This window comes from Carassius auratus, chromosome 1, assembly GCF_003368295.1.
Source record: "Carassius auratus strain Wakin chromosome 1, ASM336829v1, whole genome shotgun sequence".
In the NCBI taxonomy this organism is placed as follows: Eukaryota; Metazoa; Chordata; class Actinopteri; order Cypriniformes; family Cyprinidae; genus Carassius; species Carassius auratus.
The window spans coordinates 5,426,389-5,453,338 of NC_039243.1; the positions used below are offsets into that span (position 1 = coordinate 5,426,389).

The 26,950-nt window shown below is 35.1% G+C and overlaps 1 protein-coding gene across 2 annotated transcripts in view; it reads right to left on the reverse strand.

The window, feature by feature from the left end:
* The window catches only part of LOC113042928 (VPS10 domain-containing receptor SorCS1-like), a 142,758-nt gene that overhangs the window by 22,608 nt on the left and 93,200 nt on the right, over window positions 1-26,950 (reverse strand). For both annotated transcript variants that reach the window (XR_003275653.1, XM_026201986.1), the window contains exons 4-16: window positions 24,107-24,265; window positions 20,730-20,803; window positions 17,204-17,268; window positions 15,238-15,356; window positions 14,092-14,181; window positions 12,096-12,275; window positions 10,483-10,629; window positions 8,964-9,066; window positions 6,076-6,152; window positions 3,896-3,987; window positions 3,558-3,665; window positions 2,326-2,443; window positions 858-991 (exon numbers count right to left, since the gene is read on the reverse strand). Coding sequence is in view for 1 of the 2 variants with exons in the window: in XM_026201986.1 (XP_026057771.1) it covers window positions 858-991; window positions 2,326-2,443; window positions 3,558-3,665; window positions 3,896-3,987; window positions 6,076-6,152; window positions 8,964-9,066; window positions 10,483-10,629; window positions 12,096-12,275; window positions 14,092-14,181; window positions 15,238-15,356; window positions 17,204-17,268; window positions 20,730-20,803; window positions 24,107-24,265 (1,466 nt within the window). In the remaining variant the exon portion in view is untranslated. The remainder of the gene's footprint in view (window positions 1-857; window positions 992-2,325; window positions 2,444-3,557; window positions 3,666-3,895; window positions 3,988-6,075; window positions 6,153-8,963; window positions 9,067-10,482; window positions 10,630-12,095; window positions 12,276-14,091; window positions 14,182-15,237; window positions 15,357-17,203; window positions 17,269-20,729; window positions 20,804-24,106; window positions 24,266-26,950) is intronic.

Consider the following 26,950-nt stretch of genomic DNA (forward strand, 5'->3'; position numbering starts at 1 on the left):
TATTTCTGCTGGACAGGTAAATCTTTATTTTTGTATTTTGATCATACATATTTTTTTGTTTATTTTTTCATGAAGCATGTGTCATTAGCACACGTAGCTGCATAATATAGCTAACATAACATTACTTAGCGAGCTGTAGTAGAGACGATAAATAATCTATAGGCCTAGCTCAAGATGATAGCTATAGCGTGGCTTTGGAAGGAGCCCAGAAGGGAGGGGGTGGAGTGAATGGAAATAATGAGCTGTCTTTAAAACAGTCGTGAGAGGTCTACAGACACTCGATTTTTATACTTTCTTTTTCAGAGTACTTACATTTTAATTATGTATTGATATATAAATAAAGTTTAAACAAATTTTGAAAAAAAAGTTTTTTTTATATATTTTTTACCTACCCTGCCTTTACTTTTTATTTTTAAATGTTTTTGAATAAAGTCTCTTTTGTTCATCAAGGCTGCATTTGTTTGATACAATAAATATTATTATATCATATTATATTATATTACATTATATTATGTTACATTATGTTATGATATGTTACTTCACTAATTCTATATTATACTAATTATAACTTTTATTTTAGATTTGTATTGAAAAATATAATTTATTTCAGTCATTACTCCAGGCTTCAATGTTACATGATTATTCAAAAATAATTCTAATTTGCTGTTCTGGTGCTTACAAAGCATTTATTACTATTATTAAGGTTGAAACAGCTTATTTCTGGTAGGAGGTGTTATTCCCTGTATACATACACACACACACACACACACACAGTATATCAGATAATTTAAAAATAACTGTCATCAAAGTTTTAGAATAGAGCTTGAATCTTAAAAGAGAAATGTTTATTTGCTTACCACTCAAAGTCCGACTCAGTGCAGTCACATGGCTCGGAAATCGTTGTGACTGAGTAGGTTTTACCCATAACACACCTTGCTATGGGCTTCAGCTTTCGGTAGACTCTTTTGACTCCCATGAGGCAGCGTTCACCCTATAAGGAGGATTTTAACATATACATAAACGCATACACACACACACACACAAACACACACACACACACACACATTTTCTACATAAAGTTGGCATATGGTGTTCTCATTCAGGTTTATTTCAGTTCTCATATGAATAATTCATAACTACAAAGCATGTGCCCATCACCCTGAATTTAGAAAAATAAGAGACTGGAAAGAAGACGAGAGAAAACAGGAAAGAGAGAGAGAGAGAAACATCTTTCTACTCATTGTACTTGTTCCATATTTCATATCTCACATCCGAATTCTGTGGGATGCATTTTGTCAAAGGTTTCATGGTTCCACACATCTCACTCACATTTCATGTATCTTGGAATAACATTTTTTTTTTTTTGTCTAGTTTTTTTTGTTAACATGCTTCCTTCAAATTAGTGCTCCTATTTTATTTTGGATTTGTGCTCTGTGTTCCCTCTGTGAGAGGACACTTGACTCCTAGCATATATATTATTCAAATAGCCTGTACAAATAGCTACGGCAGCAGACCCTCAAAAAGCACGTCAGTGCCAGTTAGAAAGGAATCTCATAAGCTTCAAACAACAGGAAGCAAATGTAGCACACACTTTAGTGCAATCAATCTAAAGTCTCAGGCCTCACTGGAGGGTTTATTATGCTGGAAAGACCAGACAAAGCAGAAAGGTATCTGATCAAGACTGAACTCTCTTCATTTTAAGGCTTGAGAGGCCATATAGAAGTTGAGTTGAGGACATTAATGACATTAAGATGGGGAGATTCATTTACAGAGGCTGCATGATTGGCACAATGGAGCCCGAGTGAACTTGGAGCAATCCTTCTTTTTTTTTTGGGGGGGGGGGGGGGGGTGGTACTACCCTTGTACCTTTACTCAAAGCAAAAAAAGTTTTTTGTTGTTGGCGGCTGTGACACACTTTACAGCTTGCAACCATCTTACCATTAGGTCATGTGTTTTTTTTTTTTTGTTTTTTTTTAAGCAGCTTTATAGACTGAGCCAAGAAATTTAAAAATAAAAATAATAAAATATAATATGATAAACAAATATATATATATTTGACTCGTTATCATTCTTTTCTATATATATATATATATATATATATATATATATATATATATATATATATAAAAGAATGATAACGAGTCAAATTTAATAGAAAATAATATTATAAAAATGTATACTACTACTACTAATAATAATAATGAAATAAAAATATAGAATCTTTCCTCTTTAAAGAGACCAACAAACAACAATTTGTAACAAGAATATCCGGCAAATATTCAGATTTATGGATCCAAATGTTAAAATAATAAAATGATTTCTCACCTGGTCATGTAAATCCCACGCCACATAGTCAGACTCGATGCATCTTCTGTTAAAGATAGACCTGAAGTCTATCTTTACCAGCTGCCATTCTGAGCGGTGACTGACGTGACCGAAGATCCTGCAAACAGAGGCACAACATCAGCCGCTGTATGTCTGGTGAGCAGTGGCATATCCAGAGCGCGGTGACTCTGATGATTAGAAAGATGTAGAGCGGACAGGGAAAGGAAATGCTTAGCAATGTTATCCAAGTCAAACCCCATCAGTGGAAACCTGCGTCAAACTGTCAACAAAAAGTCTGAAACTCACATTGAGAGAGTCTGACACTCAAGAACATTGTGACACTTTTAGGGCCTGTCAGAAAGACTGCAGAAAGTATCTAGGAATATCCTACAAAGGAAAACTTCATGAAATACTTCTCAAAATAATTTAAGGCTGTGCTGGATTCAGGATGATGTAAAATCAGAACTGGCATGACGGTTTTATTGATTCATTTTTTTAAACAGGTGATTTATTAATGGAAGATCTAAAAAAATAAATCATTAATTGCTTTATTTTTATCCCCAAGTATCATTAAGCAAAGCACTGAGTATTTCATACTCACTTTTTTTTTCACAATTACCATTTATTCTTATGAAAGTAAAACATGCAATTGTGACAGAGCTTAAAATAAGAAATCTGTGACAATTATGAACAACAAAGTAGAAACTGTGAGATTTAAAATCATAAATTCAAGATGCAATTACGAGATACAAACTCGCAAATGTTAACAATACAATTTATTTTAGTTATATAAAGTTTAAATGAATATGCATACACTTAATTTGCTACTATGTTTGGTTTCATAAAACCAGGCATCCATCCATAATGCATTATTTCTCTATATCTTCTATCCATCTTAATATTCACTTACCAGCCGCTTTATTAGATAGACCTGTTTAGGGTGTAAGTTGGCAAAAACCTGGTACTAGTAAGATGTACCCAATGAAATGGTCAGTGAGTGTACGTATATATTCTCTTTCTAAACATTATTTTACTCAAGCAAGATAAAATAGTACTAATATTTTTATGTTAGTATGTACAGTATGTCTAAAAAAGCTGTTTAGTCCTTTGAGGTTTCCTTTCAGTTTCTTAGGGTCTACAGTGTTCATAACGTAAACTGTATTTTAGCAAGCACCATTTTCCTATTCCAGGACAATCAAAATGTATTACTATTAAATATTCATCATACTTACGTCATTATAAGCGTTTCCTCGCCTGGTTCGCCCAAGACGCCGTCCACGAACAGAGGCGATGAAGTGAAACTGTATTTGTTCCACACCCTCCCCTCATCGAAGCTCAGCCTGCATAGAAACCAGCAGCACACACCTGATTGCATTTCCAACAGTACTTTACGGCACCTTTCCGACATTTAATCTAGATTACTAGACAAAAGTATTACACAGTCTACTGGGTTTAATGAGAATGTTCACACTCCCCGTGATTGTGTGAGCAGCTCGGTGCGATTGCATTGACTCATCTCTTTATGAAGCATACACATGGATTATTAGTAATGGTATTGACGCAGGATTACCAGAGGTGCCTGATGGGAAGAGGGGTGTGTCTAATTGCCACTAAAGCTCCGCCTTGATCCAGATACAGCACACTGTACTCTTCGTCAAATATCTGAAACAGACAGACATAGTTTAACGCTTAAACATTTGGAATATTTGAGCATGTGTATTTATGTCCAATATGAATAAATACATATAGAAATAAGTTTATTTTTTATTAAATAAATAAATGTATAAATGATGTGCTGTTAAAAATCCTGTTATATAATAAAGAAATACTTAAAATATTAAACTTTATATAATTTATATAACTTTATATAACTTTATTTGGGCAGATGTTGCCATTTTTTTCATGCCAGCAGCATGATAACATCTAGAATGAAAAACAAGGCAACTATTGTACAAATGTTCATGCTTTTCTTTTAACTCAAATATTTTTTTTAACAAACAAAAAAACATGTTTTCTTTGAAGTATTATTTTAATTGTTAATCAATTTAGGTATTTCCTGTGACCTTGATGTCATTTTTGAAATAATTTTAGAGGGAAAACAACGCAATGATATTAATGAAAAAAATATAAAAAGATAGTGTATTATATTACTTGGTTTGTCTTATTTTTAAAGCATTCTGATGAAAAATGATAAAAACAGGAAATTGCTAATATTAAACTGAATAAAACTTAACTGACACCCTCTTGTTCCCTAATGCAAAGGCAAAATTAAACCTTTTATTTCCAACCTGTGTGATTCCACCTTGTTAATCTTATTGCTGTTGTGTAATCAGTTTACCATTATTTCTTAGAGTCTGTTGTGCTTATTATTTAAATACTTCCATAAATCAGACGACACTCTCAGAGAAAAATAAATAAATAAAAAAGTACAAAAGCTCTCACTGGGGCAGTAGCTTTTCAAAAGGGAACTAAATTGCAACATTTAGGTAGTACAATTTACAATGTAGGTACTAATATGTACCTTTAAGTTACTATTTTGCAGTCTTTAGGGATAAATATAGTGCAGAAGTGTACCTTTTAATAGGTTCTGGCACAGTGACAGCTTCTGTACCTTTTCTTCTGAGAGTACATGCAAGCATATAATAAGAAAGAAAATCGCTACAAGAAATGACCCTTCCAGTCACCATTACAGAACTGCGAGTAGTTGTAAACATGTATGAAACAAGTAATTGCCTTAGAGGAAAATCCAGCCAGATACTAGGCTGACCTAATGGAAAGTTGAACTGAAAATTGAGGCCCTCATTAGCAGTTTCCATTTGTTTGCCCCAGAGCACTGATGGCTGCACTGCATGTGCTGTGAATTCTTGCTGATATAAATTCCTGTTGAGTTTAGGCCTTGGGGCTTCAAGCAGTTTAACATATGCAAGTCTGTTAAAGTGGAGGAAAAACACCATCTGATTGGCTTAAGTACTTCATGGGCTAATGATTACGAGGCTAGTGTTTATGTTAGCGGGATACTGTGCGGGGTCTGTTTTGTTTTCCTTTGGCTGTGAACACACTGGAAACGTTGGAATCAACCAAAAGCCAAGAGTCATTATAGTTGAGAAATGTATCTGACCCTAGTTGCTCTGGTCAACATAAATCTATGACAAATAAGGTCTGCATATAGTTCTGAAATAATTACTGTGGGTTTGTTAGTTTAGTGCCAAAGTACAAAAAAAAAAAAACAACCTTTAATATGTTATTCTGCTCAGGGATTTGTTACATATGTTCCTGAGTTATTTTCATTCATCATGTCAGATTGGCTGAGTTATGACAATATTTCATATCCTTTACTCTTCTTGGGAGGGCTTTCAATTTGATTAGATGGAAGCTGGCAACCACAGGTCTGCTGTCCTTGAAATAATGCTATTTCTCAAATCCCAGTGATTGTAATTCTTACTGACAAGATATATGACATCAAACCCGTGCCCTACCAAGCATGCTTTAACTTTTTGCCACATAAATTTTCTCTTAATTATTTAAGCTCTCCATTTTTAATTAGACAGCTGGCCTGTATAAATTTAAATCGCATCATCAAACATGCACCCGTGTGCATCATATATGTCATTGAATTTAGTTTTCTCTGAAGGTGTCATTTGATTATCAGCTCTGAAGCGCGGCACATGGATTTATCCGCTACAAGATATGGATCAGTGCTGAAATTACTGCCCACCCCCATCTGGCTGAACACCTCATGGTCAGAGTCACCTGCCGCCACGTGTTTCCAGCGTCGGATGTGATGAACATGCTAACATTGCTGCTCGTTAACTCTGCGCCAACTGAACCTAAGGAGAGAAGAGCGGAACAATTACAGTCATGCTTACCGAAGCAGATAGAGAGTTGATAACTAAAGCTATTTGGATATGAAGATTGAGTGCAATGTGCCTTTTCTCCCCACAAAAGGCATTCATACTTCATTCCAAAAGCTGGCAAGTGCTTTATGGATTTTATCCAAATTTGTATTTCTCTCGGATCGTTTAACCACAATGACTACATTTCCTAATTTGTGATTACTAATGTTGACTACAGTAGTGTGAAGGTTAGAAAATGCATGTTTTTTTGGACTGGAAAGTACAAGGTCAGTGCATTATTTGTAGGATGGAAGAGAATATGACAGCGACACAATCATATATACTCTCTTTCGCTTTTTAACATAACACTGTAGTGTGTGAAGTGTTCTGTGACAGACTAACTTTGTTCCATTATGTCCTGCAGAATAAGAAAAAAAGCATTTCATTGGGAAACAAATCTAATGATGATGCATGGATGGACAAAAAGATCAATGGATAGATCAACGGATGGATGGATAGATCGACAGATGGATGGATGGACGGACAAGAGGATGGATGGACAGATGCATGGATGGATGGATGGATGGACAAAAAGATCAATGGATAGATCGACAGATGGATAGATGGACAAAAAGATTGATGGATCGATCGACGGATGGATGGATAGATCGACAGATGGATGGATGGACGGACAAGAGGATGGATGGACAGATGCATGGATGGATGGATGGATGGACAAAAAGATCAATGGATAGATCAACGGATGGATGGATGGATAGATCGACAGATGGATGGATGGACGGACAAGAGGATGGATGGATGGATGGACAAAAAGATCAATGAATAGATGAACGGATGGATGGATGGATGGGTGGTTGGATGGATGGATGGACGGACAAAAAGATCAATGGATAGATCAACGGATGGATGGATGGTTGGATGGATGGACGGACAAAAAGATCAATGGATAGATCGACGGGTGGATGGATGGATGGACAAAAAGATCAATGGATAGATCAACGGATGGATGGACGGATGGATGGATGGTTGGATGGATGGACGGACAAAGGATCAATGGATAGATCGACGGGTGGATGGATGGATGGATGGATGGACGGACAAAAAGATCAATGGATAGATCAACGGATGGATGGATGGATGGACGGACAAAAAGATCAATGGATAGATCGACGGATGGATAGATCAACGGATGGATGTACGGATGGATGGATGGATTAACAAAAGGATGTATGGATGGACGGACAGACAAAAAGATCAATGGATAGATTGATGATGGACAGACAGATGGACAAAAAGATCAATGGATAGATTGATGGATGGATGGATGGATGGATGGAGGCAAGGATAGATGGATGGATGGACGGACAAAAAGATCAATTGATAGATCAATGGACGGAAAGATGGAAGGATGGACGGATGGATAGATAGTTTTTTCAGCAAAAATATATAATGTATAATGAAATCAGAGTCTGACCCTGTGAGGTAAATAGAAATTCTAGAAAACCTCTCTATCTAATAAGCTAAGCTACTCAGGAAAGTCTGTGCCATCCCCACAACCCTTCTACCATCAAATCAATCAACTAAACGTCAATTTAGAGCCTAATATCTAATAGTCGGTCTCCTCCTAGGATTACTTATCCAGAGAGTTACAGTGCCAAGACATTTATATTTCATCTGCATGCATCCAGAGGCAATATAGTTGGCGAACGTCACGGAAGACACAAGCCTGAAGGAGTAAAATGAAAAAGTGACAAGCGCTTTCAATCTTATAAAATAAACATTTAAAGTTTGAAGTGGTGGAAGAGTTAGTCGGTTGTGCAAACAGAAGATGATGGAGAGAGGATAATAAGAACACTCTAAAGACTCTCTGCCGCTAATCTCAAGAGTAGCACTTAGCATTTCCATGTGTTCATGCTAGCACAACACTAATCTTGTTTATAGTGCATATATAGATGCCTGCACTCCACGAGTGCAAAAAGTAAGGTCTTCAACAATAACAGTGTCATAAGTGATCAAGATGAAATTAATTTAAATATGCTTAACTTCCAGGACAAAAAAAATTATAATTAAAATAAACTGATGTCAGGGATTTAAAGAAGAATATGAGAACTACTCCAGTACCTGCCATCTAGACAGTTTTCTCTACCTGTCTGTAACCAAAACAAAAATAATGTGTGTGTGTGTTTGTCTTGTCAACTTTGAAATGCATGTTTAATGATTAAGGGAGGATTCAAAAATGGAATGATACATTTCAGACACATTTAGAAATCAAAGCAGTTCCAAAAAAAGTAACCCAAGTTTCCCAAAATGACTACAGTTAATGAAACAACATAAAAGAACTGTGTCTAAAGATAGATAGTATTAAGTATTGAGGAGTAAACACGCTAAAAGGATTGGGTCAGTATGATTATTTTGTAAGAAATTAATACTTTTAAAATTTACTTAAAAAAAAAAAAAAAAAACATCCTATCACATCTTCCACTAAATATGCTAAAAGCAAAAATAAATCTTGAGCATCGAATCAGCATATTAGATTTATAAGATTTATTTTAGATTGATTTTATTTATTTAGATTTAGAACAAGATTTTATTATTATTATTATTATTAATCCTTAAGATGATTTTTTTCCCCAAAAACATTAAAAAAAACATACCACCCTGAAATTTAAATAAAGTACATTTACTCTTTATGTATGAATACAAATAAGACCACTCTGCCTTATATGTACAGAATTGTCTACTTCCGTGGTAAATTACATTATCAGTCATTTTAACCCAACTCACCTGATGCCACTATGATTCCAGGGGATGTCTCTCTGCTGTCTATATTTCCAGATGTGTATGGGTTTGCAGATACGTGCAGGTGAAGATGCAGAGAGCAGTATGGCTAGAAGCAACACAAACAATCTCGATCAAGTAGGGTCTCAAAATCGGCACAGCTCCCAGTGTGTGGCCTTGCTAGGGCTTGAATAAAATCCCTTTTAAAAAATCCCATAACAGCAAAGGCTCATAACTTTTTTTTCCCTCCCAACATTAATTTTGATTGGAATAACCTTTAGTGACACAATTCTCATTATAAGTCTGGAAATGCCAATGGTAAGCACATGTTGCAAGGGTTGTTTAGGGGTTTATTAAAACTTTGACATTTTCTAACAAATAGCTCTGTAATGGATGGTGAAGGCAAGGCCAACAGTGGGAGCATTAATTAGTTGAGTTTATCAAAGGGTAATTATTTTTGTTTGCATTTTGGAGGGGTAGGGTTGTGGAGGCCATTCACCGGGAATGGATCATATCTCCACGGAATGAAATATATGTCTTGTCATTTAAAATGACAAGCAGCACTAATTATGCAGACCTATTCCAAACACCCGAGTCCACAGGAATATACATTCTGTTGGCATATTATCAACTTATTACTTTTATTATGATTATTATGATTATTATTATTATGGAGCTATTGTGCAAAATATAATCAAGTATGACCATATGTCTCTGAGTGTTTCTTCAGTTTGACTATTTTTTTCTCAAATACTCTCTTTCAAAAACTATTTTTTTCACACATTTGCTCATAGCATTATTTATACATTATTATTATTATTATATTTATTATTATTTTGAAACAGTCTTTTGAAATCATTTAATTAGTAATTTTGTTTGAGGGGGGTTCTTTTGTAGTTTTATGTCATTTTGTACCCAAATTTTAAATTAACTTCAGTTATTTTCCAAGCAAAAATAAATAAATAAATAAACACATATTTTACATTTTATTTTAAATTAATTAAAATGATTTTTAAGGGCTTTATGGGGGACTTTATTCAGGGCAAAATTGTTGGTTGTAATAATAAATATTGACATAGTTTATGATAATTTCACTCTTTGTTCATATACCTAAAGGATTCATATTCTATCATGCATTTTCTAGACTACAATCCTTTGTTAGGACTAGAACCAAAAGGCAACAAAACAAGCAGAATTTGAAAAGAAGCATAAAATAAATTATGAAGGTGTGATACATTAAAAAGACAGTTTTAATGTGGTCTTCTCATAACAAAAGAAAAAAAAGCAGAAATGTGTTTGTAAAAAAAAAAAAAAAAAAAAAAAAAAACATACAGGGAACATACTGGGACATACAGTAAAATAACTGTAGTTAAAGAAACCCCCATCTTTGATTAATGCTCGAAAAGCTCAAATCTCACAAGTTCGCCATTGTTAAAGTACACTGACCTCATAAAGCTCATCTATGAATGTCAAATATTATTATTAACAAGTCTGTCTCTAGTTGTTTTCCCACATATCCACTCACCAGCATGCAATGGATTCTGTTTCCTCTGAGATCTGCCGAGGGAGCCTGCAGGAGCCTCCAGTCGCGGCCTTTGTTATAGGTTATGTGTGTCTTCACCTCATTATTTAGCTTCTTATTGGCCAAGAACATGCCTTTTATTCCTGCCACCTAGGGACAGGAACATAATGAGGAAGAGATAAATCAGTAATAAATACATCTCTAAAGTTTCACCATTTCCTCCTTTATAAAAAAATAAAATAAAACAAATGGACCAAACAAAGCCTGTGATGCATTAATCACTTTGTGTCCGTGTGGCATAACCTAGCCAAGTGAACTTCTAAAAAGCTCCATACAGCAGTTCCTGGTAAGTAGTATGTAAGAGAATGAGAATGTAATCCGTGTCCGTCCTGAACAGAAGTGACATCTCTTAGAAAGGAGGAGAGGCAGCCCGGGATGGGCCTCGAAGGGCACTGACTATTCAATAATTGACGAATATTTCAATCTAGCCGACGGCTGAGATTTTAGCATATGTTACATGAAGGTGGCGACCTCAATCAAGTCATCGGACTCTTCAGCACATCCGAGAGCCAAATGTGATTTTATGCGGGTTGCTATCATCAACAGTTTAATTATTTGATCAGAAGATAGCTTGACACCTGCTGGCCTCCGATGCAATGCGGGGCTGCGTGCACTGTTCCATTTGGAGGTATATGAATATAGATCTGGGGTATTCTTCAAAGAGACGAGCCATCTACACCCAAACGCTAATCATTGGCTTCACTCCGGTGGCGCCTTTGTAAGCGAGCAGCACTATAAGAACAATTTGTAGTACTATAAAAATGGTGAACTAACACGTCCAAAGCACTGCCTGCTCTGAAATTGTAAGGTATCTTGTAGCATACAGGCATTTGGAAATACATTGATCAGAGTTAAATGCTGAAAAGGTCAGAAATTTGTAGATCTGGAAAAGGAGATAGGTTTTATTCAGATGATACTGCAAAATAGATTTTAAATTCGTTTAGTTGTTTGTAGCCTTTTAGTCAAAAAAATAAAATAAAAATAAAAATAACTGTATATATATATATATATATATATATATATATATATATATATATATATATATATATATATATATATATATATATATATATATAGGACAAAAATTGACCAGCAGTGACAATGAAGATTTCGATAACAAAATATTTATCTTTCAAATAAAGCTGTTCATTAACTTTCTATTCATCAAGGAATCCTGTGAAAAAAGTGAAAATGGTTTTGACATAAATATTAAGTAGCAGAAAAAAAAAAGAAAAAGAAAAAAATATATATACATATATATTTACATTGATAAAAATAAGAACCATGCTTTCTCCCTATATCAATAGATTTAGATTCTGGGTTCCTAACTGCTCCTTGTTTAGATAATCCACTGATAGTCAAGTTAATGAATACCTTAATTTATTAGCACGGCTATCAAATCAATTAACACTGCACTCAATTAGCATTAATTATTCCATTCAATTTGATCATTATTTTAATATCCAGAGAAATGTGAACACGAAACAGTGATACTGAATCAACACACATCTGTACAGTGTAGAAATTACACTGATGTGTTTTACAGAGAGAGTTACCTCATATAGATCTATCATGACATTTCCCTCTGGTCCCATACTGCTCATGACGTTCTCCAGTGCTAGCGTGTAGTAAATGCCTCCGGCCTCTGACACATACAGGTTGTAAGTGTCATTCTGGTTCCACTCTTGAACTGCTGCCACGACCCGGTTCTCATCTGTACTGATCACATGCAGATCCTGGGGAAAAAGGGAAAGACGCTTCATAAAACAGATCTCTGTGATTTATTTGACAAAAGAATATTCTGCCTCCCGGCGTTATCCAGATGTTGGTGTAAACATGTCAACAAAGAAGTCTATAAAACTGACAAAGAACGTTTTAGAATAGTGGGTTATAATTAATGTACTAAGTTGACGGGTCGTGGCCCAGCATAGCACATGACTTCAGTTTTGTATAAGAAATAATTTAAAGGAAGGAAGGAAAGAAGGAAGGAAGGAAGGCAGACAGACAGATAAAAAGTGAAAGTGAAGTGACATTCAGCCAAGTATGGTGACCCATACTCAGAATTTGTGCTCTGCATTTAACTCATCCGAAGTGCACACTGTGAACACACACCCAGAGCAGTGGGCAGCCATTTATGCTGCGGCGCCCGGGGAACAGTTGGGGGTTCGGTGCCTTGCTCAAGGGCACCTAAGTCGTGGTATTGAAGGTGGAGAGAGAACTGTACATGCACTCCCCCCACGCACAATTCCTGCCAGCCCGGGACTCGAACTTACAACCTTTCAATTGGGAGTCTGACTCTCTAACCATTAGGCCACGACTTCCCTAATAGATCGATAGATCGATAGATCGATAGATCGATAGATAGATAGATAGATAGATCGATAGATAGATAGATAGATAGATAGATAGATAGATAATATTAAGCATCCCAACTCTTTCATCTTACCTATCACATGAAAAATACATTTTAAAATATATTCCCTTTTGATAAAAAATGTGACTTAGTCAGTAGAAGAGATTATAAAACACACACACACACACACACACAAACAAACAAACAAACGCACAAACACACACAGACATTGCAACAAAATCACCATTATCAAACTTTTGAACTTTTGAATATATTTATTTATTTACTTGATAACTACTGTTGTTCAAGAATTTCCTTTCATCTAGCTGTCCATATCTTTCTTTATAGCTGATATGATGTGCATTTTGCCAATAAAATTGAAGACACTAAACTTCAATTGGCTTTTATTCTCTTGATGAGCCGAATGCATCTTCCAGTGCAGTTCATAACTACTGAGCCATTCAAATGATTTAACAACTCTATTCTGTCTTTTCCGTCATCAGAAAGAAAAAGTAGGCCAAACTCCGAACAACTTAAGTGCCTTTTAATATTCTAAACACCTTTACCCTTCTCATTTACATATATCAGAGGAGAACGACTTTAACCTTTAATGTGATTTTTGCCTCTAATCAAGTGAGATTGAATATGAATGTTGTTACCAGGACGGCTGGGGACAGCTGGAGAGCAGTGGCGGTTTCACCCCACTGAGCTGAATCCGATTAATAATCAGTATCAGACCCAACGCTCACCTGCCTTGTTTTGCTCACAGCTCCGGCGTACTGCAAATATTCTTATTAGCCTTAAACTGAGCTTGTCAGTTGGGCAAATGCAACAAAACCACATGCTGGCAGTCTGCGAATTTCATTTACCTCACACTGCGCAAGGATTGCTGGATGTGTGCTTAAAGGAGCGCCGAGAGCTTGATTGAATAAAACATGTTTAATTGTCATGTGAGCGCAGCAGATTTTAAGCTTTGAATAATAATACAGCATCCTGAGAACCGAGGGACCGCGGTAGCATCTGCGTACCTGAATTGCCAGGGAGAAAGAAAAAAAACAGATTTTGTAAAGGTTTCAAGCTTCAAAGGCTAACATCGGGGGACATGATGATCTGGGTCTGAAATAGCAATGTCTGTTTACTCTGTCACAGCGTGGCAGACTCTGACTTTGTGTTGAGCAAGTGTGAATGAGTTACCCTACCTTTGGAAGGGTGTATTTGGGAAGCTTCATGGGTGTAAACACATCTCGCCTGGATGACACGTAGTAGATTGGCCGGCCACCAGTTGACACCTGAGGTAATGGAGGGATCACAAATAGACAGGACAAAGACACTTTAGAAAGAAATAACATTTTGAGTTCTCCCGGGATATCGGTCACAAATAAGGGCTCACATTATGCATTGCGATTTGATCGGTGTATTCAGTCTTGTTATCATAATTGAATCGCAGTTGAAACTTTGCCAAATGCACAATACAGATTGAATCTGGAGTATTAGTTTCTATCTGTGCTTTAATTTACCCCAATAAGTGACCTCATTGATCCTGTTTACACTAGGTATTAAGGTATGCTTTATCACTATATTGTGCTTAATACAGGTGTAAAGAGGGACTGGGAAAGTAATAAGTATCTAAAATGTAATGCATTATCATTGCATTTATCCAGTTTGTCTTGAACAGCAATAAAGGGCACTGCTACAAGGTTAAACTTAAGGCTGGAACACACTACGCAACTTTTAACATCTGAACAGATTTCAAAACACGGCATCCCACACTTGCAGACTTTGTAAATGAAAACAATATGTGTTTTAAAATATCAAACATGTTTGATATCTACTGGATGGAGTCATAGTCTGAAGCTAATAATAAAATAAAATAAATAAATAAATAAAAATATGATTTTTCTATGAAATCGGTTTACTCAAATCTGCAGACTGGCTCTGACTTTCTCCTGACTGTAAACTGGGAAAAAATCTGGGCAAAAGTCATGTAGTGTATTGGAGCCTTACGTTTGTGTTTTTCAAATAAACTTGTTGGTTGTGTGTGCTTTTAAAAGAAAATATCTGTCCCATGAAAACATTTGGAAATACGCCTACACGTAACAGAATGTCATTTGAATGAAGCTACTTTACGAAAATAAATACAATAAAAATAGCAAATAATGTTTGCACTTTAATTTAATTCATCTAAATAATATATTTAAACATTGTTGAATAATTTCCTAAATTGAACTATGGGGAATTGCTTAATTAGAAATAGAAGAATTTATAATATCAATGCCACATCATAAGAAAGATAATCATTGCTACACCCATACTAGATACAGGTTTCCCCTCTATAATTAACTCACCTGGACAAACACATACTCATCTTGGACCACCAGGGAGTTGGGGTCGATGTATCCAGGAAAAGGTTTGCCCTTGTTGGCATCTGTGCAGTTCTGAAGCTTGCATGTGACATAAAGAGCCTCTGCAACAACAGCAGGACAAGATATATTCAACACAAAATGACACTTACAACAAATATTGATTTCACTAGTTTATAGTTCTCTTATAGTATTAATATGTGTTACAAATGCCCACAGTGAGGGCAGTTGTAGCGCAAAGTAGCAAATAAAACGAAAATACCACTTCATTACTTCTACTTGTTTTAGTGCTGGGCAACGAATACAATTTGTAATCGTGATTAACTGCATTATTGTCTTAGATTAATTGCAATTAATCGCATTGTTATGGACAACACTACTGTATTTCCCTGACTATAAGTCACACTTTTTTCATAGTTTGGCTGGTCCTGGGACTTATAGTCAGGTGCGACTTATTTATCAAAATTAATTTGACATGAACCGAGAGAAATTAACTAAGAGAAAACATTACCATCTCGGCTGGAGACGGTAATGTTTTCTCTTGGTTCTTGGATCTAAATAAATGTGACTTATAGTCCAGTGTGACTTATATATGTTTTTTTCCTCGTAATGAGGAATTTCCTCGTATTTTTGGATTGATGCTATTTATACTCAGGTGTGACTTATAGTCCGAAAAATACGGTAATTATGAATTCAAAGTAGTGTATTGTGCACTTTTGTTTCATTTAAAAGTAGGCCTACCGCAATATGTAATAACATTTGTTTTGCAAACACTTCAAACAAGTAAGGTGCTTTTTACAGCAGTTTTCATTTTCCATACAGTAGTAGCAGTTAAAATATTTTTTGTAGCCTAAATCTCAATTTATAACATTATTGTAATTAAATTAAACAAAAACAAGTTATTTGTCACTTCCAGGACATTGACGTTTTTATAGAAAATATTGTACAGTTTGTTATAGAAAAACAAGTTCTGCTCAGAGTCCAGAGCCTCGTTCATTATAACAGGCACCTTCCTATTAGAGACCGGCACGATCGCGGGACCCATTGCAGCAGAGTGTGGCGCGGAACAACACTTGATGTTCGGGTACTCGTGTGTATGGGATGTGGAAGAGTAATTAGGGTGGTTCAATTGACTAGTGTGATCGTTTCATTTAGCAGTCCCTGACTCGGTAGGAAGAGGTGGGCCAGAGTGCAGATCTTCTGATATGTGCTGCATGATTGCGTGAGTGGCAAAAGCGATAGATCTGTAAAGCAACATATTGTGTGCTACCAAGTTATCAAAACGATTCACTCCACTGTGTTGAGCGAGAGCACTGCTGTCTTCACGTGCCATCCGGAAACTTCCTGTTGCCAACTTATAAAGTCATGATTATGAGCTTGTTGCATAGTATTCTGTTAAAAAATAACATTATTATTGAATACTGATGCTTAGCCTAAATAATTTGATCAGGAGCATCCCCTCCTGTGGCCCATGACTTGTCTGTATGTGCATTCAGAGCCAGTGAGCAATGGACGTTCATAATAATAAGATGTGATTAAATAATAGCCTGCGTTAATCAATTAATGCGTCAAAGCTATAATTATAACGTTAACTTGGCCAGCCCTTCTATATATATGTCCTTGTACATTAACTTCAAACAGTCTAAGAAAACCTCTTTCAAATGGACTGTTTTGGGGGACCATGTACTGCAGAACTGACACATTTATATAGCTTATCTTTCCGTCTGCCAATCAGCAGAAATACAGGTCCAACAAACAAAAGACAAACTCAATTTGTGCGGTATGTTTCTTCATTAATGTTAATAACTGGTGACTAATATGGAAAGATGGATTTGCTGGAGCATAACTGTGCATTTTGAATGTTAATGTGAAGCGTTGCCTTGTGCCGTTTTTGAATTATAGGTTCTTGAAATGTAATCAAAGCACGTCCAGGGACGCTATTCAGACTTACCGGTCTCTGAGATGCTGGTCTCAAGGTGAATCAGGCCCGGCTCTTTATCAAGGCCCAGTTTAGACCTGGGAAGCCCAAAGGAAATAAAAAACAATGTTTTATAAAATGAGCTTTGGAAAATGAAAATCCTTTGTGTTTCCATGCAACAAGAGATGGGTCAAAATAAGTGCATTTTTTTATGTCGGCTAAAAAGACCCAGGTTAGCCTCCCAAAAGAGCAATGCGGGTTAAGTTGAGAAAGTGCCATCAGAACACTCTATCCTGTTAAGCCTCCATTTCCATCTCCATCTATCTGTGCTTTTTAACAGAAGCAAGGAGCATATCCTGACATCATTAAAAGTAAGCCCTTCTCATTTGCTTCCCAAGAACACCCACAGGCAGCGCACACAGTTCTCTCGCTCTTTTTAGTTTAAAAAAAAAAAAAAAAAAAAAAAAAAAAAACATCATAGTTGCATAAAATATTTATTAGAGACTGAAAAATCAGAGAGAGCTGCTCCAGAGAGGAACACACAAAGGTAGAAGTAGACTTTCTCTCAAGACTTTATCATGACACTTATTGGAAGTATTGACACTTTCACAAATATAGCATCCCATGGCATGCTCTGGGATCAGCCTTAATATTTTAAAGGCAGAGCGGTGGATTCAACAGTTACACCCCTTTTGTGCACTGTATTTCAAGATTGACCCTCAATCCACAGAGTAAAGAGGTATATTTTACAAAAAATATAATTAATGTGAGCTGACTGTATAAATAACCACTTATTTCACAGCTACTCAAATATATAGATGGATGGACTTGATATTTAGTTTAAATTGTTTTTATGATCTTAATTCTATTATTATCTTACCGCTTCTGCAAAGAAAAATGGGCCATTACAATGCACAAACAATCACCTGAGATAGACAAGATGAACACTGCAACAATATTACAGTAATATAAATACTGAACTCCTCTGAGGTCATTTTCATTATAATAAATAACTAAGGTGCATGCTGGCACCACTTGTGTTTGTATGAAATGAGAGAACAAGTCCGTGGTATGATGATGATCCATGGCACACGTGACCAATCAAAATTGAGTATCTAAAAAAGGTGTGTAATAAACTTGCCTTTTTCTTTTTAAGTAAAAAAAAAAAAAAAACATGAACCAAGCCAACGAGCTATGAGGTGAATAACAACATTACAAACTTTGATTTAAAGCAAACAAGTATTTGAAAACTCGACGAAAAGACAAGTACTTGACTTTAATGAGGGAAAGAACTAACAACGACATGACATACTACTAAATGACATAATCGAATTAAAAATTATGGAGAAATATAAAAGAATGGATTTAAATATATTGATTTTATATAGAAACAATATATTTTATGCTTTTGACAAAATGATTATTATGTAATTAGCAGTGCTTCAGTGAAGTAAGTGGGGCTAAAGAGTTATTTTGGCACAATTTACTTGTTGCGAATCTATGTTGGGGATTTCTCATCTATGTTTTCTCTAGAAATTCTGCTGTTGAACACAACTATTTATGCACAAGTTGACAGATCGTGGGCTGTTGACTGATCAATTCTGTCTTTTTAAGCTAAATTATCGTTCACAATCAATTGACCATGGAGAAAATGAATGGGATTTTAAACTTGGAAACCCTTCAGTTGACATGGTGATGTGTTTAAAGTCATTCCCATTTTTTTGCAGTGCAAACATGCTCCCATTATATTTAAATTAGGCTTATTATATTGCTTATTTAACAGTTAGCAGTGTTTCCCAGTATAACACACAGCGTTCAGGTAAAACAGTTTTGTTTTACCTGATTCACAACCAAGATCGTTCAGGTGTCTTCAGTAAAATTTCATTATTCTACAACCTCCCTTTCTCACAAGAACAGTTCTTTTTTCTTTTTTTTTTTTTTTTTTAAAAAAGGTTTTGATTTCAGATCAGTTGTAAAGGTGAAGGTAAAGGATTTCTGCCATGTTCAGTTAAACCAAGACTTTGGGTATTAGGCTAGAAACGAGCAGCATCAGATCTGAGTTGCTTTTGAAGTGTTGACAGATACAAAAGTCCATTTTATCCATTCAAACTCCATTTCTTCAATCATCTATAGTGACGTCTCATCAAAATAGACAATACAATTTCATATAGTCAATAGCTACACATTTGTAAGGGTTATATGTCTCATCTCACTTCAGATAATAAGACTCCATGTGAGAGTTCATAGAGGGGAACTTGTAAAGATAGATCATTACCAGCCTAAAAATAACGGTACTCCAGGCTGACTCTCTGATGTCTTCGCTCTGTCTCACTTCGATCGTGCTAATGCAAAAATTTCACACTAAAATGACCTCAAAAAAGAAAATCCTGGTGCTAAATGACTTGGACTTGGATGGTATAAGACACACATGATCAAAGAAAAACTGACCAACAATTTGAGACTTTAAAATGTATTGTAATTGCCACAAATTTGAATGCAAGGTGACTCACTGATTCCTGAGACAAGGAACTTTTTTTTTTCTTTCAACCACTCAAAACTTGTACCTGCTTTACGTTATGAAATAAATAAATAAATAAATAAATAAATAAATAACTTTTGTCTTAACACAAATGCAGCATTTATTCACTTCTTTTTTATAGGATTTGACCATCCAATATACCACTCAGTATAGTTCATATAAAAATGTATATAGTTTTTATTTAAATTAAAAATACTAATATTTAATATTATAAATATAAACAATTATTATACAAATATAGATTATTTAATATATGTGTATTTACAGCTATGTAATATGTTTTCAGTGTCACAATCACAATGTATATAGATCATCCTGCACTTTCATTTATTTCATTAATCAATGTGAATGCCTGCTTTAAAATTACTTAATGGAATATGATTTCCTTTGTACATTATTATTATATATTTTATGTAATAATTTATTTATTTATTTATTTATTTACCACCTTTTTATACCAAAAACATGAGTGGAATATTTGTTAACAATACCTAAAAATAAATAAATAAATAAATAAATAAATAAATAAATAAATAAATAAATAAATAAATAAATAAATAAATAAATAAACTTTTTGAACTAAGAACAAAAAATTGATCCATGCCCAAAATGCCTTTCAGTTCATTCCAGCTTGTCCACTTGAGACCAGGGATAAACATAAAATCGAATTGAATTTAGAATTTATTTCTCAACAGGTCTCTTTAATCACCACAGTCTAGACAACTATTAGCCATCCTGATCAAGCTGAACAATCTTTCTTAATGACTAAATCATTTGCAACATTGCAAATGCAGACTCTGAATCAGTAACAAGGTCTAATGACAACATTCATTAAAGAGCTTCTAAGCTTTGGACATAAACCTCGAGAAAGCGTTGGTGGTGAAACACAGTGGGGAAGATCACATCAGGATTGAACAACAATCTGTGTTCTTTGGTTTATTCTTTTATCAGGCACAGAATGCAGGAGCTCAAACGATTTATGTTCCACATGCAGCACAAGAAATCACACGGAGAGCTTACCAGTAGAATCGATTGGGTGCTACCCGCTCATGAACGAGCTGCCATCGACGGCCAAACTCAACAGAGCTGTAGAGCTGAGGACAAAATATTGTGTTAGCAAAGAAATTGAATGAAGATTCTTGTCTCTTCTGATGGTACAATATGCTTTTTGTTTATAATATACATTTTGATTTTATTCTATTGCATACCTGTCACCCTTGGAAATCTTTTTCAGGGTACTCTCATCAAGAATTCTTACCAAAATGGTGAACTTTCTTCGAAAAGTAAGTTACATGTAAAGTTGTCTTAACATTTATCCAAAACAAGGTATCTTAGAAGTCAGCTTTGGGAATGGGAATTTGGTTCAATGGGGTATTTGGTTTAATGTAGACTTGTATTTGCATCAGTTGGGAACTGATACAACTCATATCCGATATAACATCCTGACAGTAGGTGGATAAAGTTTGGTCATATTTAGACACAGACACAGACAAAGGAACAAATCAAACTGGATCAAACTAAACCAAATCAAACACAAAAGTACTGCCCTGCTGAAAACATCTATTTGCAGCAGGGAAGCACAAAAGTTTTGAAGGTTACCAAGCTTTTCATTTTAGCTCATCTCCACTATGTTTACTGTCATCATAAAAAATAATGAAAAAATTAAATAAAATAAAATCAGGAACCTTGCCAATGAATTACGGCTGCAAAAGTGTCAACACTAATAAATTATGCATTTGTGACATTGATTTGAATAGGGCTTAATTACACTAGTGATTGTGCTTTCTTTTTATGTCATTTGCGGTTGCATCTGTCAGCCATGACTAGTCATGCAAATCGTGCAAACAGTCAACTATTAGCCATCAATTGGCTGATAATGCTTTTTGATTGTTTTCATTCAGTTGTAATTCATTCTCATTGGTCCTCTTTCAAGGGTGAAATCAATGTTGATTTGTCAAAACTGAAGTCAAAGCTGTTTAACAACATTACTTGAGACTTGAAACTGTCATAATTTAATGATATTGCATGTCACTGTGGAAATTTGTGTTGTTTGAATTTTAGTTAATAAATCATATTTATTTATATATATATATATATATATATATATATATATATATATATATATATATATATATATATATATATATATATATATATATATATCTTTGATAATAAAAAAAATAATAATAATAACATGTTCTATGGGGCAACCAAAGCATTAGCCGATTGCTAGCGGTAGCCTGTTGCATTACAGTACATGAAAGGTCACTGACCACATACACAGATTGAGTTGAAATGTCTGATAGGACGATTGCGAATGATTTGCAGATCCTGAGCACCAATGACACTGACACACATTTCACTCTATAGTATAGTGTCCTTGTGCAAAACTCAAAAGTGAAAGTAAAATGATAGCACGCAATCGAAAACAGTTTCAGTAGCGGCTCCCTTATGCCTGCAATTTATATACAGTCACCTATACTTACCCAATGATTTAATTGTGATAAAAAGTATATATATGATACTGAGGCACATGTGAAATAACTCCATCCCATTGGCCCATGCAGCCCGTGACATCACAGATAGGCACTCGTAAGATTAAAAGGATGCCTGCAGAACACAACACCAACTGGGTAATCTCTTAGTGCTCGCCTGCCTCTGCGCCCAACTCTTAGAGAGAGGAGAGGTGCAAGTGGCCACTACTCTTCTGATCCTGCCTATCTATGATCCTCAGATGGACCAGCTCACAAGTGTCCTTTTCTCAGGTGGGATCTTTGCGTATCAGTGCTCAGCAACACCCTTAACATCAGTGTATCAGTTCATGACTGGTCAGAAAGTGCTTGCCACTGGCGGTCTTCTGCCTTTCACGTGACCAGACTAAATCAAGCCTCTTAGTAGCACACGTGTGTGTGACCTTGTGTGTCAGAAACCAATAGGACACGGAGGCACACACTTTCTAAAATGCCCACTTGTCTTAGTTTTCTCCATTTCGCCTTGACACGCACTGTCAATTAAATGGCTCCTGAAGACAAAAAAATTGGTGACATGTTCAGCAGGTGCCTTCTCATGCTTCCAGGCGTCTGTCTTTGATGTTACAGGCTACATGGGCCAGTGAGACTGGAATTGTTTCACACATGATTCAGACACCATTCCTTCTGGTGGCAGTCCCCATATTATCCACTAGAACAGTGGTTCTCAAACCTGTCCAGGAGTACCCCCTGCCCTGCATATTTTGTATGTCTTCCTCAATTATCACACCTTATTGTACTCATCAGCTCATTAGAAGAAACTGCAAGACCAGAAGTGGGTGTGTCAGATATAGGGAGACAAACAAAACATGCAGTGCTGGGAGTACTTCATGGAGAGGTTTGAGAACCCCTGCACTAGAGGATGCAGTGTGAGTTACCTACTGTAGTGGGGGAACAGTTTGTTATATCATTTAAATCCACTTCAAGAAGTATAGCAATAAATAAATAAATAAATAATAATAAATAATAAATAAATCTAATGAATTCAAGAATTAATCGGTTGCACTTTATTTTACAGTATGTGTACTAACATGTACTTATAGTGTACTTACAGTGTATTTATCTAAGAAAGTTCTGGTAACACAACATAACTACATGGGGTAGGGTTAGGTTTAGGGGTAGGTTCAGGGTTAGTACCTAGTTATAACATAGTTATTGTAATTACTATAATAAGTACATAGTATGTACATGAGGAACAGGACTGTAAAATAAAGTGCTACCAATTAATCTAATCCAAAACTAAAAGGGGAAGGAATTAAAATGATTAATCAGCTGTGTAGAGAAAGAAACAAAACAAATCTTGACTAATTCAATTATCTTTTGATATGATTAAATTTGATGCTTAAACAATTTTTCAGGAGAATAATAATAATAATAATAATAATAATAATAATAATAATAATAATAATAATAATAATAATAATAATAATAATAATAATAATAATAATTGATTAACCCTAACCATGAGTTTGAAAACATATAATTAATGACAATTCCCTGCGAATCAGGATGTGTAAATTGTCTTAATTGCCAACTTTAAGCCCACTGAAATTGTCTCTTTAAGACATATTTCCTCTTGCATTGATAATTGCCTTCTAAGGACATATTTCAAGCCTAAATACAGATTAGCATCCATTTGCACACATGCTTTTATTATTATTATGTCTTGCTCTGCAGTTTGTGCCTAAATGGTTCTTTATACAGTATGCAAATACTATACATTTGTTTTTCCTTTAGCTTCATTGCATTTGGTTATATTTGGCAATAAAACAGCTGGATAATTAGAAAACCGCATGAATGGTGCCTTGCTGAAAACTTTGTGCCATAATTAGATGTCTGCTTTATGATTTAGCTGAAATGATTCTGCACCTTTTGGTCATGGCCATAGGCAAGGATCCAGTCCTCCTGCTCAGGGTGAAACAACAGGCTGAGGATGTAGAAGTTGAGGCGATATTTTTGATAAGTTGCACCTTCATCTGAGCTGATGAGCAAACTGCTCTCCACCTCTGGATCTGTCAGCAACATGATCTGAAACACAGAAAACATGCTAATAGTTTCTTTCTCCACTGTCCCTCAGGGACCAAATGCCTTAGCTAGTGGACCTCAGGAGCTTCATCTCTCCACTCTAAAAAAAATAATTAAAAAAATGCTGGGTTATTTCAACCCAACTTTGGGTTAAATTTGGACTAACCCAACTTTTGGGTTAAAATCGTATGTAAATATTTAACCCAACTGTTGGGTTAGTCTATATTTGACCCAAAGTTGGGATGAAATAACCCAGCATTTTTTTAGAGTGCACAGATGAGGCTCCTGAGGTCCACTAGCTAAGGCATTTGGTCCCTGAGGGACATTTTTTAGGATCTTCTGTCCACAAATAGACATTGTAGAACGTTGAGAGACTGCAATAACAAAGCCAGTGCAGTAATCTGCCTCAGTAAACACATTTACTTTAACTGCAAAAGAAACTTAATATAAAATAGTCCAAGATTTCAGAGAACAACTAATTCATTTGGATAGTTAGTTAAACAGTTCTACAGAAACATAAACTATAGCCCTATATAAATATATATATAATATATATTATATATATTTATATAGTTAATATATAAATATATTAACTATTATATATTTAATATATTAATATATTAAATATATAAATTATATATTTAATGTATGAAATATGTACTAAAATATTATTAAAATTATATTTATATAATTTCAACAATTTCCTGCCTCTCACACAAATACAAACACAAAATACAACACAATACAATAAAAATAGATTAATATGTCAAACACAGTAGAAAATCAATCAATCAACAGTGCATGTCAATTTTTATATCATATACAAGACCGCAAGGTAGTAAATTTGATGAACTCTCAAATCATGCTCCTAATTTTTGCAAATCTTAATGAACACTTTATAAAGTTGTGGCAGTACTGCCTTGTGTTAAATGTGATATCTCTTCATTTCCAATCCCTGATTTGCTTGTTCTGATCTCATCATAATTGCAGTGGATCACAAACATAAATCTCTTTAACACTGTCAATCTTGTAACACACTCCAATCTGTAATTCATTATGGCCTGAGGGTGTGCATTTTAACTCCCCCAAAAGCACAGTCAGACCGTTAAATCTATAATTTTCTTCTTCTTTTCTCTTCTCTTCTGTTTTAGAGTGCCACCAGTCTTAAGTCTGAGCCAATTTTGAAAATAAATAAAAAAATAAAATAAAATATAATTAAATCAACGAGGCTGAACCGTTTCGAAACCGTATCATTGACAGAGAGCTGGAGGTGTTGTGGTCTAAGGATTGTGTGTTTGAGCTAAACCTGCTTTAGGTTTGCTTTTTTCTGTTCCATTGGGTTTGTAAAGCTTATACAAACCAGATTTTAACTCTCCTCATAGTAACTTTATGGACACAAGCTTCGATTATATTATCAGATCAATACCCCTCTTGCTGATGTAATACAGGTCAATGCAACTTGTCCAAGGACCTGCCCAGTTTCTTTCCTGGCACATAAAAATGTTACTGTCCACTTCAGAATCAGTTTCCATTTCAATCCCGTTCTTGACACAGCTCTCCAGGGCAATAGTATTATTGAGTAGAGCAAGGTAGCAGAGCCCGCCAGCCCATTCATCAAACGGGACATGCTAATGCTAACCATAGTGGCTAGAACCCAGAAGACCAGCTCATCGATCATTACTGCCAACTCAACCAAGATGACACATATGCCAACCAATCAGTGGTGGTGTTTGGGCGGAAAGCCCAATTTCTAATAATAAATTTTATTCAATTTTATCAATGTCTAAATAACTAAAAATAAATAACTAAAAATTGTGAAAAACTTTTCTCTTGGAACATGAAGGGTTAAATGAAAGACTGTTTCCAGCCTAAAGCTTTCAGCTCTGAGATTGGTGTTCCAGCTATGAAACTACAGATGGCCAAGCAATAGTAAGTCAACGGGAGAGTAATTTCAAATGACAGGGAAATTGTCGTTCTGTTTGTGAAAAACAAAAAAACAAAAAAAAAAGATAAACTAGACTTTTATTCACATCACTTTGGATGCAGCAAATAAAGAAAGTGAAGACATTTAAAAGGCTGCTGTGCCATGCTTGTTTATCATGAAGTGTCTGTCTCTAATTTGCTTTGCTGTGAGAGCATGAAGTGTCGGCTTACACTACATAAAGTCTGTCCTCTGTTGTCACATAAAGCAATTGTATGGTTTACAGTTGGAATATATATATATATATATATATATATATATATATATATATATATGTATGTTAGACTGTTAGTTAGACTGAATAACATTTTAGATTTTATTGAAGTCAGTTAATTGCTCTAAAAAAAAGAAAGAAAGAAAGTTTTAAGAGACAGTCCCATTTATTGTTGCACATTTACACATTTTAATTGTGTAGGCGAAATATAATAATTTCAGCTAGAATCCACACGTTTGAGAGTTTCACATGAGGTCGTTAAAGTTCCCCACACAGATTTCACAAATTTGTCGTGCTGACCAACAAAACTACTTGCTTTGAAAATGTTTTCTTTGTGAGCAGTGGTTTGTATGCTATGCTATTGACAACAGACATTTGAATTTGCACGAAACTCGCTAATGTGACCATACTCTTACAGTGTAAATCCAAGCATAAATTCGACCCAAGCATTAATACCACATTCAGAGGCAGTAAAAAATATATGTGGCCAGAT